General features: G+C 42.5%; 1 protein-coding gene across 4 annotated transcripts in view; it reads right to left on the bottom strand.

Annotated features, from left to right (window-relative positions):
* LOC124112912 (lactadherin-like) overlaps nucleotides 1-15,239 on the bottom strand; it is a 124,142-nt gene that overhangs the window by 46,461 nt on the left and 62,442 nt on the right. For all 4 annotated transcript variants that reach the window (XM_046473099.2, XM_046473101.2, XM_048386692.1 and 1 more), the window contains one exon: nucleotides 113-318. In XM_046473099.2, coding sequence (XP_046329055.1) covers nucleotides 113-318 — 206 coding nt within the window. The remainder of the gene's footprint in view (nucleotides 1-112; nucleotides 319-15,239) is intronic.

Raw genomic sequence — 15,239 nt, 5'->3', positions numbered from 1 at the left:
AAAATATACAATGTCGCCTCAGTGACGTATTATTACTATTATTATTGTTATTGTTGTTGTTGTTGTTGTTGTCCACATTGATTAAACCATGATTCTTTTTGTTTTAACTCACCCGTGCCGCAACTCCCATGTCGACTTGCAGCCATTCTGACGATGACTTGTACTTGGCGCACCACCCGAGTTTGTTGGGTAGATACACCCGCGCGTACTTCTCGTTGCACCCCCGATCCCACTCCTGCGGGTACACGGACGACGCAGAGATCTGCCAGTCCTTGATGGTCCCCGTGATCATACCAAGTGGGCCATTGGTAGTGCACACTGAAACAAACACAGTCATGGTAAGCATTTGAAGAAAAGAAAAGAAGAGAACATGCATCATCATAAAATGTAAGGTCGAAGAAACTCAATTTCGTTTCTTGTTTCCACGCCGTTTTTCACGCGTATAATTCTTTCCGGATTTTAGTTCACAAGGGCGGGTAACTCTAGACATGTTTACACCGCACGGCGACATGCGTTTGTCAATACCCACGGACACCGATCTGTGTGCTGTGAGCCCTACTAAATATTTATAGAAGACAAAATAAACACATTTCTTCGATATGTACCTTCAGTCAATCAAATCTATTGGGATCAGCATATATAACGTATTTAAACTTTAAGTCCAGCATCAGCCGAGAGGGCATGGTTATATAGTAATACACATTTATGTTAAGAAATGGATATTTTCTATCTTAATAACCAATGTGTATCATAATCCTAAAACGTTTTTGTTGATAAATAGTATTTATAGTTTCACATCAAACGTGAACGGAGAACGCTTAATGCCAATGAAATATGACTGTGTGTGTCAAAGAAATTATAACTTCCTTATTCGATACACCTTATTCACGTAACCACGAATAACGACAAAACACAACCATAAGCCTTATAGCGTCGTATAGGTCGGTGGGGTAGCCTCGCGGTCTGAACTCGGGATCGACTTGGGAACACCCGGGTTCGAATCCCATCATGGTAACAAGGTGTGTATCCAAAAACCTTGGTGCCCCAGCCTTTATGAGGCTGGATCTTACTAAAAGCGACGCCCATCCAAACTCACTCACCCACGCACATATAACACCGTTCATACAAAACAAGTGATACATTTCAAATTATAATTTTCTTTTCAATCCGTAAGGACAACCGCCTCCGTGGTCTAGTGGTAGAGCGTCCACCTGGAGAGCGGACGGTCCTGGGAAGGTCATACCAAAAGACGTTAAAAGATGGTACTTGTTGTTACCCTGTCTGACGCTCGGCATTAAGGGGCTAAAACAAGGACTGGTCGGCTCGGAGTCAGTATACTGTGTCTGAGTGGGGTATTCATGTTAAACTGCGGGGTAGTATGTCAGTTTGCTAGCACTATAAATCGGCATCAGTCCGGACTAGTACAAGCAGCCACACACACGTGCATGCACGTCGCTATATAAGTGCAATAATCTTGGACGCGACGTTAACCCCAATTTCACCCATAAGGACAATTCAGACCCATCTCCGTTCCGTACCAAACAGTGATTCTTTTTACATTTAATCTGGTAATACTGATCTTAACTAAACTGCCGGCCAAAAGAGAATATACAAGAAATGGTTATTCGGTGTTAAAGCTAAAATTGATAGAATTATCATTAAACCGCCCGCATGTTATCAGAAATGAGCGGGTCAGTGTAACTTGATAATGCCCTCATATTGCTTGACGACGGGCTCTTATCACGCTCGTTGTTAGGTGACGTCATAGGGATAGGGAAAGGTGACATCACGTTGAATAGTGACGTCATCTGGTTTGTTCTATGACGTTTCCATATTTGTAAAAGTGGGTCAGTGAAATTCGTGTTGATTGCACTAAAAACCGATATTGTTTATTTTTATTTTATAACAAATTCTATCCATTTTAGCTATAATAACGGTAACGCTATTTTTCAGGGCATTATCATTTGCAGAAGCCCCCGGTCTTTTTAACTGCTCCCCTTCGTCGGACAGTTAATGGAAGACCTCGGGCTTCTGCAAATGATAATGCCCTGGAAAAAAGCTTTACCCTTAGAGTAATATATTTGATAGAGTTATCATAGTTGTGTTTTGGACCTTAAGTTTGCCATGTTTCGGCGACTTTTTTCAGCCTGTAAATGTTTTTTGTCGAATCAAAATTTTAAGCACATGTATATACTTCTTTCCATCTTAGCGCTTAGGTGATCGTAACTCCCATACTTTAACACTGGCTTACGACAATCATAGCGCTAAAATCGCTTTGTGGAACGGTGCCCAGGCAGTTTATAACATGTTGGTCTGACCAACATATAACAGACATATGATGCCAAGACATATTTTTTTTTAATTCAACCACTTGGTTGCATCGTCTCAGCGGTCTCGGTTATCTAAGTATCTAAGGATCGTCGACATCCAAAGGTATCCAAAATTTAAAAAAACTGTATTAATAGCACAGTTGGTATTCTAAGCTGTAATACAGTAAGCACGACTTAATCCAAGCCATAACACTCTCGCTATCTGATTTCAATGCTATTGTAGTTTGTCCTAATATTAATGGCGGGTAGTCTGAGCCAGCGTCCTATAAATAGTATCATATTACAAGAACAATGAAGCTGCCGATTCATGGACACCGAATGTCTGAATACATATACATGACGCAACAAATACAATTATTTGAATGAATCCTTAGCGTTAAAGGATCTACCTTAGCCTTAGATGTAGAGACATGGTAAACTTTGTTCTCACGCATGCCAAGGCGAAAGTTTACCCACAGATGAAGGTGGAACAATTAAAATGCAATGCATCTTCGCGTTGAGTTATGTTTTTTTGTGGTTGTCGTAGACTAGACATAATAAGAAATCGCGTGATGTCTCGTTGCTTCTCGTGAATTCCTCGTGTGCATTTGTCAGAAGCAACCGACGGTCAATCGGATATGTCGATGTTGCGATATACGCCATGGTCGGTCACGTTTTAATGAATGTATTGTTTAAACGCGTGGGCCGGTGAATCATTGGTTCCCTGATTCAGTAATCGCGATCTCCCCTGCAGGAGGGATTAAAAAGCCGAGAATTATGTCCCGTTCTGTGGCAGTGCTGATGTTAACGTCATCGCTGGTATTCATGTCGATGTGAGATTGATGTCAGCGGGGGAATCAGATAGAGTCAAATAGTTGGTTTAAATGTCGACCTCACGGGTTGAAGTGATTGAAAATTATTTCAGCCGAGAAATGCTCACCTCCCTGGGGCGGCGTTGACATGGGAGACGTGGTGGTGAGATCACGTCTCGACGTCGCACACGGCAGCGCGGTCAGAGGACGAAAGAGACAGAAATGAACACAACACCAGGATGTCATGTCATTAGCGACGTTGTTGACCTTGACTCAAGGTTTTGGCAAAGTTTGTGCAAGCTGATATGATATTTGGCCGCATTGCAACATGAGTATGGTTTGAGAAAATCTATGCCCCAAAGACAAAATAACTGAAACCCTCATTTAGCTCATTCGTGGCATGGATGAATAGGAAACACGAAGATAAGTGGCACGACAATTCTATGATCATGGCACTACATAATCTACCCTACAGACACTGATACAAATATATACACAAATATTCCAAAGCAAGTCTACACTACTTCAGCAAGTCTAGATTTCTCCAGTTCTTAAAGTGATGCCATTTTTTCTCTGGGCTCCTTTCAATACTAAATATAAATGGTAGGGATCATTCATAGTTGTTGGAATATTTTTTGTAGTGAAGACTGAGCACACAGTTTCATAAAATATCCCCCAAAATATGAACGATCCCCTTTTTTTCAGCGTATATTACAGAACTGCACTCTCTCTCCTCCCCGAAACTGACACGTTGCGATTTATCTATGAAAGATATAACGGAGGTGAGGTGAAATGGGGTTAAGCGTCGCGTCCAAGATTATTGTACTTGTACGTGCTTGTACGTGCATGCACGTGTGTGTGTGTGTGTGTGTGTGTGTGTGTGTGTGTGTGTGTGTGTGTGTGTGTGTGTGTGTGCGTGTGTGTGTGGGTGGCTGCTTGTACTAGACCGGACTAATTCCGATTATATAGTACTAGCCCACTGAGATACCATGCTGCAGTTTAACAGGAATACCCCACTCAGACACAGTGTACTGACTCCGAGCCGACCAGTCCTTGTTTAGCCACGTAATGCCGAACGCCAGACAGGACAACAACAAGTACCATCTGTTAACATCTTTTGGTATGACGCGACCGGGGATCGAACCCGGGACCATCCGCTCTCGGGCGGACGCTCTACCACTAGACCACGGCGGCGGTCCAGATATAACAGCAATTCGAATCCGAAACTTCACAGCCGACTTAAACAGTGTTCAATCATAACAGTATACTCACGTAGTGTGAGTGAATTTAGTTTTACGCCGCTTCGAACACCATTACAGTTATATCACGGTGTGTCAACTTGTGGAAAACCCGAAATGATGCAGGTCTTAGATATTTACCAGTTTGGTGAAACCTACGAGCACGAGTTGGTGCTGACAAACCAAGAGTCAAACTCTGGACGGGTCTGGGATCCGAACCAACGTTTATAGGATTCTGGCAAGCCTAAGGGACGCAACTCTGCAAACTGAATTGCGGGGCCTTAGACGAATAGCACCTTTCTATATATTCGTGTGAATCAAGTGTAAGGAAAACCCGATGTAGCCAGGTATGGTAGTCTGGCCCACGCGAGGTAAACACACGGCGTTAAGCGAGGAACCTGGCGTACATGGCTTACTTTGAAGGCTGTTGCAGTCACGGAAATCACACAAAACTTAATGAAATTTGTACACCTGGATTGGTGAAGGTGTGATTGAGGAATCTTTAATTGCGCATGTAATACCCGCACCTCAGAGTTCTCTACCCAGTCAACCCGTGCGAGCTGCACAAAGCCGGTGTATTCAACAACAGTAACCAATACATAAATGATGCCCTTGTTTTCTCCTGACACCCGAGACAGATCGTAGACGTCCATCGTGATTCAGCAAGTAATAAAAGTCATTCGACTCCTCTTAAATTTTCCGGGAACAAATTCTACGAATTCTTTGCAACATTTCAATTATCTCGAATTAACTGTCGTAGGAAGGATTCTAATTTGGACCAAGGGCAGAAGGTGAGGTGAGGTGTTGTGAAATTGGGTTTAACGTCGCGCCCAAGATTATTGCACTTATATAGCGAGGTGCACGTACATGTGTGTGTTTGTGTGGCTGCTTGTACTAGTGGACTTATGCCGATTTGTAGTGCTAGCTCATTGAGATACCATGCCGCAGTTTAACATAAATACCTCCAACAGTATACTGACTCCGAGCCGACCAGTCCTTGTTTTAGCCCCTTAATGCCGAGTGCCAGACAGGGTAACAACAAGTACCATCTTTAAACGTCTTTTGGTATGACGCGGCCGGCGATCGAACCCCCGACCTTCCGCTCTCCGGGCGGACGCTCTACCTCTAGATCACGGAGGCGGTCAAGGACAGAGGGAGATGGAGGCGTATAGATGCAACAATTAGAGGTCATCAGCTACATCGACTTTCTGAGGGAATCGTGAGAGTGTCGTGACCAACACGGTGTACTCTGTAATCACTGAAATACAAGTAGTTCGGGTAGATCCCAGGTATCGAATTGTCTTATATTTGATACCGCGTGTTACCACTTAATACTTCCCCTGAACATTTCTTCACTTTGCTGCCGATCCTCCAGGACACTCATCCGACGGTGAATTCGAGACATACATACAAACCATTTGAAACCCACGATTGAAACCTGATCATTTTGGTCCCATCTTACCTGGAGATACAGTTCTTTAGATTACGTCTGGTACTAGGCTGATGTCAAGAGACTGGGCTCTATCTGTGCTCATGAATACGCGAGACACCCTGACGTACGGACGGACGCACAGTCTGGTAGCGCCACACACCACTCGTCACATATTTACACGAACTCACCGGTAACATTTAAACCATTGTTCACGGAACCAAAATCCTTTTTGATGCAGGAGTTAAATTGGCCCCTTCCACATGCGTCGACTACCCAAGGTCGGATTGCTACAATGTGTTAGTTGCTGAATGCCTAGCACATGCAAAAAAGACACTTCTTTTCTGATCATAAGAAACAGCAATAATACCGTTCCGCCTATATCATAAGCATGTGTTTATGAATCTTTCAAATAAGTATAATACCAGGTGTTCGCAAAAAGGTGAGCGTTTCCAGGCACCCGACACAAACACATGCAAAGGTAAGTCAAGTATTGGTTTTCTCCAACTCGTTTTTTTACCACCCGCCGTGCCATAGGTCGAGCATTACTGACTAGTGGGTTAACAACACTCATCCACTCAATACAATACCAACGACACACTCGTCACAGCTCAATAACAAAGGACAGAACCAATCATCGTCGTTATAAAATTATTAGGAATCGAACTTGGTTGGCCAAAACCCTGCCCACCGAGCTATACGAAAGATGAATAGCGTGAAATAGTGACAATAATTATTAGCACGGGTATATAATGCCGCATCATTGCAGTCATTGAGGGCTGGACCGCCTCCGTGGTCTAGTGGTACAGCGTCCGCCCGGAGAGCCAAAGGTCCGGGGTTTGATCCCCGTTCGATGTTAATACCAAAAGACGTTAAAAGATGGCACTTGTTGTTACCCTGTCTGGCGCTCGGCATTATGGGGCTAAAACAAGGACTGGTCGGCTCGGAGTGTGTGAGTGGGGTATTCATGTGAAACTGCGGCATGGTATCTCAGTGAGCTAGCACTATTAATCGGCATCAGTCCGGACTAGTACAAGCAGCCACACACACATACACGTGCATGCACGTCGCTATATAAGTGCAATCATCTTGGACGCGACGTTAAACCCAATTTCACTCAATGCGGACTCACGAAGGTGCTTCACCAGCCACAAGTGACTTTATACACTTTTGTAAACAAGACACCGAAGGTCATTCCTACCATCCTCAACTGACATCCCATCTTTGCACAAAACATTGTGCACGGGTGTCTGTCGCTGCTGCCTTGCCCACCCAACCGGCAAATACCTCGCTCCGAGCTCACGAATACGAAATACCACCGTCCCTTAATGGACGCCAGCATCAGCGGCCTATATCGTCGTCTTTGTTGTCGAGCGCTGCACCTTAAGTATAACGTCTCATTTTCTGTACTGTTTGACATTCCCCACATAAAGCATGCATCGCCATAAAATAGATAGTTTATTGAAACTATGCGAACATCTCCGTATTTAAAAGATAAATAATATGTTGGTTAAGACGTGGATGGATCTTTCGATTCGGACGAATAACTTTTATTCCCCTGTTATTGTTCAAAGGCTTTCGGTATATAGTGATATATCATTACATACGTAGCCGCGCCTTGTCGAGTGCTGTCAGAATGTATGCAAACGGTAGAAACGGTGCACGATTGTTGTCGGTGATTTTCAGTCGCATATTTTGACGTAATTTGGGTCCTATAGACGTGATAATCACCACGGTAGAAACGTACATGTGTTCCCCGCTTCGCACAAAGGCAGGTGTTCTTTTGAAAAAAAACTGGAGAAAACATGTAGATTTATTTAGCTGTAATCGTGTAGTGTCACACTCAAAGTATAAACAAGCTTAAATAGACGGGTTATTAAAGTAACAGTTTAACACTATGTTACGTGCGGGCTCACACGTGATACTATGAAAACAGCAGATCACTCGGCACAATATAGCTGCACATACATGGCTGGTTTCACGTCTATTCAAACGCCACGTGCACCAACACAGTCTAAATATGGATAAACATTAGATCCTATTTAAAATATTTACAGATGAACCAAAAAAATTGCGGCGTCACAAAATGGGTAACGCGTTGTTGGGTAGGACTGGCTTTCCCGTATTACTATGCTTGGGTTAAGGTTAATCGGAAAGGGATGAACCCACATTGGCCGTCAGTGAAATGATGAGTTGTGTTTGATGAAACTTTCAACGTATTAGAGAATTTTCAAGGATGGGTCATCGGGAATGAGTTTGACAAACTGTCGACGTACTGGGAATCGAACTCGAATTATGACCGTCGAACGCACTTTCCAACTGTTCAAACAAAAAATAAAAGCGACACAACACTTTCCATATGCATAAGAAACCCCTGCTAAAAGCCGAGCAGATGGTAGTCATGGTACGATTCTGACTATATTATGAGCATGTGTTTATGAATAACTATCAAATAGTGATGATACCAGGTGTTCACGAAACGGTGAGCGTATCCTTTTCAACCAGTGGCACCCATCACAAACACATGCAAAGGCAAGTCAAGTGTTCACCTACAAAAATACGAAGGGACGTGTTGGAGGGAGAGTATGTTTGGAGAATTAAATAGCATTTTAGATATATCAAAGCAAATCAATGGTAAATTAACAGTGTGAAAAAGCAAGGAGTCTATACAGGTACCCCCTGATATAACCTACAAACATGGGGGGGGGATAGGTCGTGGGGGATACCTGGGGATATAATACAGCTTCAAAATTAATGTTACTTTTTTATATTCGTCTTGTTTGTTCCCCATGGGCCTAGTGACATATATCCTGCCTTTGTAAAAGTGACATCCCCTTATTGAATATACTAAGCGCAACGAAGGGTGTGGAATAAATTACGATACATGACAATATGTTCATTAGATATCCACGATTAATACACCCGTGCCTATTGCTACATGTATGGTCAACAGAATGTTGTTCGTGCTGTAGGCGATTTTATTGTCGTGACGCTATCGTGGCTTACCGTGTGAACAAGGGAGTGAGACAGGGCGATCTTTTCCTTCCTTTATTATTCCTGTCACGAGCAGATTAATAAAGCAAGACCTCTGTCCACCCAAACATATGTCAGGAGATGACCCCGACGGAATTCCATACTTAACTTGCAGATTTGTTTCTTTTTTATCATTGCCGTGTATTGATCAAATTAATATCGATGTTTCTTGTACAACGGTATACGGCAGAGTCTTTGAATCAGATTACATTCCAGCCATGTTGAGCTCGAGGCGGTCCTTATAAAACCCGTGGTGCTAATAAGAATGGATTGTACTTTGTATTTGTTATACTCTGGGGTGATTTCAACCAAAGAATATATTTGACAACAAAACGCCAGAATAATACTGATATTACCACTGACGTCCACCCAACTCGTGACAGGAGATGGCCCGTGTAATTCGCCATACTAAATGTGCAATAGACATCTACTTAGTGCCTGCGTCGACGTTGCCCGTTGATTCCACGTGGAGGGTCATATTTCGCCTCTCAAATAAGAAAAACACATCCACCCTTCCACGTGTCATGTGTTGACCCTACCGGCATTCCATAATCGGCATTCGCGACATAATGGGTCTTATTTACGGTTGTCAGCTCATGTAATAATTCTGCATGGGTGCATCCAGCTTATGTGGCCATAACACGACGATTGACATTCAATCAAGCAAATAGTCTGATAGTTATAAAATATGAGGGACAAAACTTTTCCCATAATCATCAGAAATATCTGTTAACAGCAGAGTCAGTTGTACGATTACGACTTCATGATTACCATGTGTCTCTGAATCACTATCGAATAGTGATGATACCAGGTGTCCTGGCACCCGTCACAAACACATGCAAAGGCAAGGCAAGTGTTAACCTGAACAAACACGGGGACATATGGTACTGGTCAAAATAAGAAATTGATTCAGAAATCATCTTTGTCACTGATACGTCAAATTTGGAAATATTATATTAACACATCCGAGCAAATATTCTTAAATCCTTCGTATCAAATATGGGGTTATTTTCATAAAACATCCAAGTTTCTTATACACGAATTAATATTTTTTTCTGTGATTCATTACATATTTATCATTACAATTAACGATATTGGATTGTGATACACGGTGTTGGATTACCGACGTCAACCAGCTCAAGTTAACCGAGTTACCTCCCCTCCAAAGCGCACCGAGTCGGCCAATGAGAGCCAATCTTTACTCTATTTGTAACGATAAGAATGTTTAAACATCACGCTGACAGAAACCAGAGGACATCTTTATCGGTTAGCTGGTGATTAATGCCGAAGTCGGATGTAGAGTAGCGATAATTATCCTTGTTAAATTGTTGTTAAATTTCGAATTATATAACGACCTGATGTTTGAAAGGCTACATATTCTTTATATATACTATATATATGCATGCCAATCCGAATATAACGTTAGGCTAGATATAGAGACATGTCGGCAAAAGCAAGTTACAGGCGAAGTGCCAAGCCTGAGTTATTTTTTATAGCGAATTTCGATTCTTATTAAAGCACCATACGCATGCGCATCCTTGGAACAGAAAGACGACTATGCTTGTTGTAAGATGCGACTAACTAGATCGGGTGGTCAGGCTCGCTGACTTGGTTGATACATGTCATCGATCCCAATTGCGTGGATCGATGCTCAGGATATCAATCACTGGATCGTCTGATCCAGACTCGATTATTTACAGACCGCCGTTATATAGCTGCAATACTGCTGAGTGCGGCGTAAAACAACAAACAAACAAACAAACCTGGGAACAGATCAATAAGAAAGTGGCAAACGTTTTTTCTTATATAATGATAAAAACAATCCCTGCCTAAAGCAGGATTCAATGTCACACGTCATGTACTACCTGAAGAACACCTGACCTCTCCCTATTAATAATCCATCACACTATCACTGCCAGGGCAATTGGCGAGACGAGATCACCAGAACATATGTTTTAAAACTGCCATCAATCTTCGATGGAACATGCTACTTATCTAGGGCACAGGTGTGACAGAAAACAAGGAGATTGTACATTCTACATAGAGTATCAGTCAGTGAACGATCTGCCATTGACAGGGTGACAGGGTGACAACATCGCAGGGCGTCTCCTACTGTAAACACATATAGAGTCCTATACCCATTGAACTATGCCCTTAGGCCCTGGAACACCCCTCCGTAACATACTCGTACCTGTATAGGAAAACGTCACATCAACCATCCATCTTTACCCCGGTGACCATCCCAATATATTGATTATTCCATACCGTATCTCACGGTCAGAAGAGGCCTCGCTTCACAAAGCGATTTTAGCTTTACGATGATCATTATTCTTCCTCTAACATAGTCTACGTGTAGTCTACGATAGTCGTGGGGCTGGGGTAGTTTTTGTAAGGACGTCCTGCTTAGGTAGTTATTAATTCATTATTTGACTTGCAAACCAGGGCCTAGTTCCAAAACCGATCTTAATGTTAAGACTGTGTTAAATCTGTTTAGAGCAGGCGAGTTAATATCACCGTAGCGCTAAGATCGCTTTGTGGAAGGAGGCCCGGATTATGCAATATGTCCTCAACAGAAACAATAATATCCACAATTCAACTCTTCTGGTACAATTGTAGAGAATACAACCCAATTCTCGATGATTAAACATTAGAATATTTTTCTATATACCCTTTTGTAAACCTTTGACTAATATGGGTGAGTTTGAGTGGTTAAACGCCGCTTTTAACAGTATTCCAGTTATATCACAGTGTTTTAGATTAATATGGGAGAAAAGCCCGAAGTGATGCAGGTCTCAGACGTTTACCATTTTAGTGGAACCCACGTTCACGGGTATGGTGCAGACAAACCAGAAACATCGGTCGAACCGGGATTCGAACCTGCCATGCTAGTTTCTGGAACGCCCAAGTGAAGCATCCCTACACCGCGAATTGCGGCGCCCCCGGACATCCGTAGTTCAAACCTCTTGTGAAATGCAATCGACAAAAGTAACATTTCTTCAAAGCATTAACCTTTAACGCGTGTTACGTAACATCGACCCTATTTTGAATTTCGTACATATTTCCCTGAAAACCAATTATAAATTGTTTATAGTTTCTCTTGATGGTCATACGCATGGCAATGTCATGTTTACACCACGTGGCCTCAACACGGTGCACGGGGCACTTGCGATACATTCTAGCCTCGTTATCAGTTTAATATTACCTCCCTTGTTTAAACAGCGGTGTAAGTGACTCCGTGTGTCATCATCACTTCCGCTCCCACATGCATGTGTAAATGTTTACAATTTCACTCTTTGACAGAGACGGGTTCGTGAAGAGAGCTACAGGAATCTTAAACACTGTTATTGAAGTACAACTTTGACCCTCATAGATTTAAATCCACACCCCACGAGCAATTTTTGCCCATATAGCCTCGTTTTCGATTGCGCGCTGTTGGCGTCAAACGTTATCCACATTCCCCGGATTCTCGCTTTTCACGAAGCTACTTTACATATTATGTCCATGACGTTCCTCGTGGAGGTAATATTATACATATTCGGGTTTTGTCATAGATTACGATCCCAGTTTGGCAACCTTGCAGGATAACAAGATGTGACAAAATAAATAAAAAATAAATTTATTCAGGGTATTTTTATTTTAGTCACGTAGTCAAGGAATGTCCCACGCAATGTGCAGTGCTTCTATCTACAGAGGATCATGTAGCGTTTCCCAGCCAATGTATAGTCACCCGCAGGATTGAAATCCTTACCTCATAACACCCCTATAACACATACGTTGACGAATCTACCCCTACCACCTCGGCTATATAGCTCTGGGTCTGCGTGTCCTACATTTCACACTTTTCAAACTGTGTTTTGTATGTTTTATGGAACCTTAACGACATGTGGAATTGAATACAATTTGAATTAAAATGAATACTATGATAATAATAACACATCTCCACTGCATGTGTCTGTTAGCAACAATGACTGTGCACCTTCCGCCACAAAGATATTTTGACACTACAATTACGTACGCTAGGCGTTCGTGTGAAGTATGTCGGAAGCCAGGCGTTACATGACAATTATGTTGCCAATTTCGCTTATATAAATGCGTATCATTGCATCTGGCTACACGTTTAGACAACAATGCTTGCACTACATGGTGAGTGAGTTGTGTTTAACGCCGCTTTTGACAGTATTCAGTTATATCACGGCGTGTCAGCTTAATGTGGGAGGAAAGCCCGAAGTGATGCAAGTCTCAGACGTTTACCACTTCGGTGAAACCCACGAGCATGGGTATGGTTTTGTCGGGGCGAATCGGGATTCGAGACCACAATCATAGGTTTCTGGTGTGCCTAAGGGACGCAACTCTGCATAGCTAATTGCTGCGCCTTAGGCGACTGAGCCACCCGTGCCCCTCACGTAGTAAAACTATATAAACCTAGACTCTAAGGCTCACATTTAGTCCCAAAAGATAAGTTTTCTTTTTTTTAAATACAAATTTAACAAAATAAAAATAATACAATATAAAAGGAGCCAATCTAGGCAATCTAGACTTCCCAATCATTCTAGACTTGAGTTGGACTCCTTTTTCGATTTATGCTCTTGGGTCTCGAAGACAGACCAATGGCCTCTCTCGTCAACGAAGCTCTTTATTTGAGTGGACAGGTTCTGTTTGCAGTGACGGGCATGTACTTGTGGAGTGCTGCTATTACTGTAATGTTAGACTGTTTGCAGTCAAAGGGCTATGCATAGCAAAACATTTCGGATGGAATTTCGGTATGCTGGTTTGAAGATACCGTATGGGTGTATAAGATGGGCTTTGATTTCAAGAGATTAGAGGATACGGGAACTATTTGATACCAGGCAACAGGATTGATAATTTAAGACCTGCTTAATCTAATCAAATAGACATGTGTCTTAGACGCTATGCAGGTTTTTCCCACATTGAACCCTTTGTTTTGAATTTTGGACGAAAATAACAGGTTGTGTTCGATGTTCCCTGGTCAGAAAGAGGCCATACGCGTGTATAACTTTTCGTGACCCTTTTCAAATATCCTGACCTATTGCTGGAAGTTGGGGTAGCCTAGTGGTTAAAGTTTGTTTGTTTGTTGTTGTTTAACGCCGCGCTCAGCAATATTCCAGCTATATGACGGCGGTCAGTGAATAGTCGAGTCTGACCAGACAATCCAGCGATTGATGTCATGAGCATCGATCCAAGCAACTACGATGACCCGAAGACCCGGGCTCGATACCCCACATGGGTACAATGTGTGAAGCCCACTTCAGGTGTCCCCCGCCGTGATATTGCTGGAATAGTGCTAAAGGCGGTTTAAAATTATCCTCACCCACTCTTTGTTGAGGGACGTCGTAATACAGTTTATAATTTGTTACAACGCAGTGTTTCAATAACACTCACTCACTCTTCTGACGTGTTAACTCCGGATATTTCGACGTCAAATATTACGAAAAATGGCTCAATCGAACCCTATTATAAATACTGTGTATTACCGTTATTGTAAATGTGTACGTATGACAAGCTGGTGTTTAAGTGGGTTTGATTGACGCAGGACTCGGCAAGATTCCAGCCGTATGATCAGACAATCCATTGATTGATATAATGAGCTACGACCAACGCTGATCGTTGAATAGAGCTGGCTTGAGCTGGCTAGACTTGCTTTTTGTGTGTATCTATCTAGATTGGTTTTGTTTTCATAAAATAAATATATTCCACAGTCATGGTGCAGGACTACATCCAGGTCAGTGAGAACCTCAATACCAGCTGGAATTCACCAAATAGGTTTTACGACAACTAATTCAGACTTGGTGGTATTGCTTTAATCGGACCTTCGTATTTCCGTTAACTCTGGTGTGTGGGGGTGTGGGGAATGGGTGGGTGGGTGACGGGCGGACAGGACAGACTAGTTCCTCTGTATTCTACGGATGTCTCAAGATTGTATGTCGCTGTGCCCCGACGGTTGCTCATGCTATCAATCACTGGTCTACCTGTTTCAAATTCGATTATTTACAGGGTGCCGTGAAAACATTGAATATTGCCGAATGTGGCGTTAAACAACATTCATTTGCTCATTTTCGTTCACAAATAAAAGACAGCCCTCGAACGTTCTCACAAAGGATTTGAATTAAATCCACACTGATCAACAACAAAAGAAAAACAAAAGGCTTATACCAAAATCGCATCTTTTATGAAGGGGACATAGATCGGCATCAGCATCAATACAACATATCAAACAACAGAAACAACTAAACAAGAAATCACAAATACAAATAAAGAATCGAACCCCAAAGTTCGTCGAGACAAAGAAACCCTTTCACCACGGCGCTACCCCGATCCCGCCTTAAAAACTCATCTACCTCCGTGTGAATCCCCGTGTCCAATCTCAGCTAGTTCTTTCAGCTCAAGCAACTGTTACAGT

The sequence above is a fragment of the Haliotis rufescens genome, unplaced genomic scaffold (assembly GCF_023055435.1).
Source record: "Haliotis rufescens isolate VD_foot unplaced genomic scaffold, xgHalRufe1.0.p SCAF_6, whole genome shotgun sequence".
NCBI classification, from domain to species: Eukaryota; Metazoa; Mollusca; class Gastropoda; order Lepetellida; family Haliotidae; genus Haliotis; species Haliotis rufescens.
The sequence above is the reverse complement of the archived record's forward strand: the minus strand, read 5'-3'. Positions and strand labels throughout refer to the sequence as shown.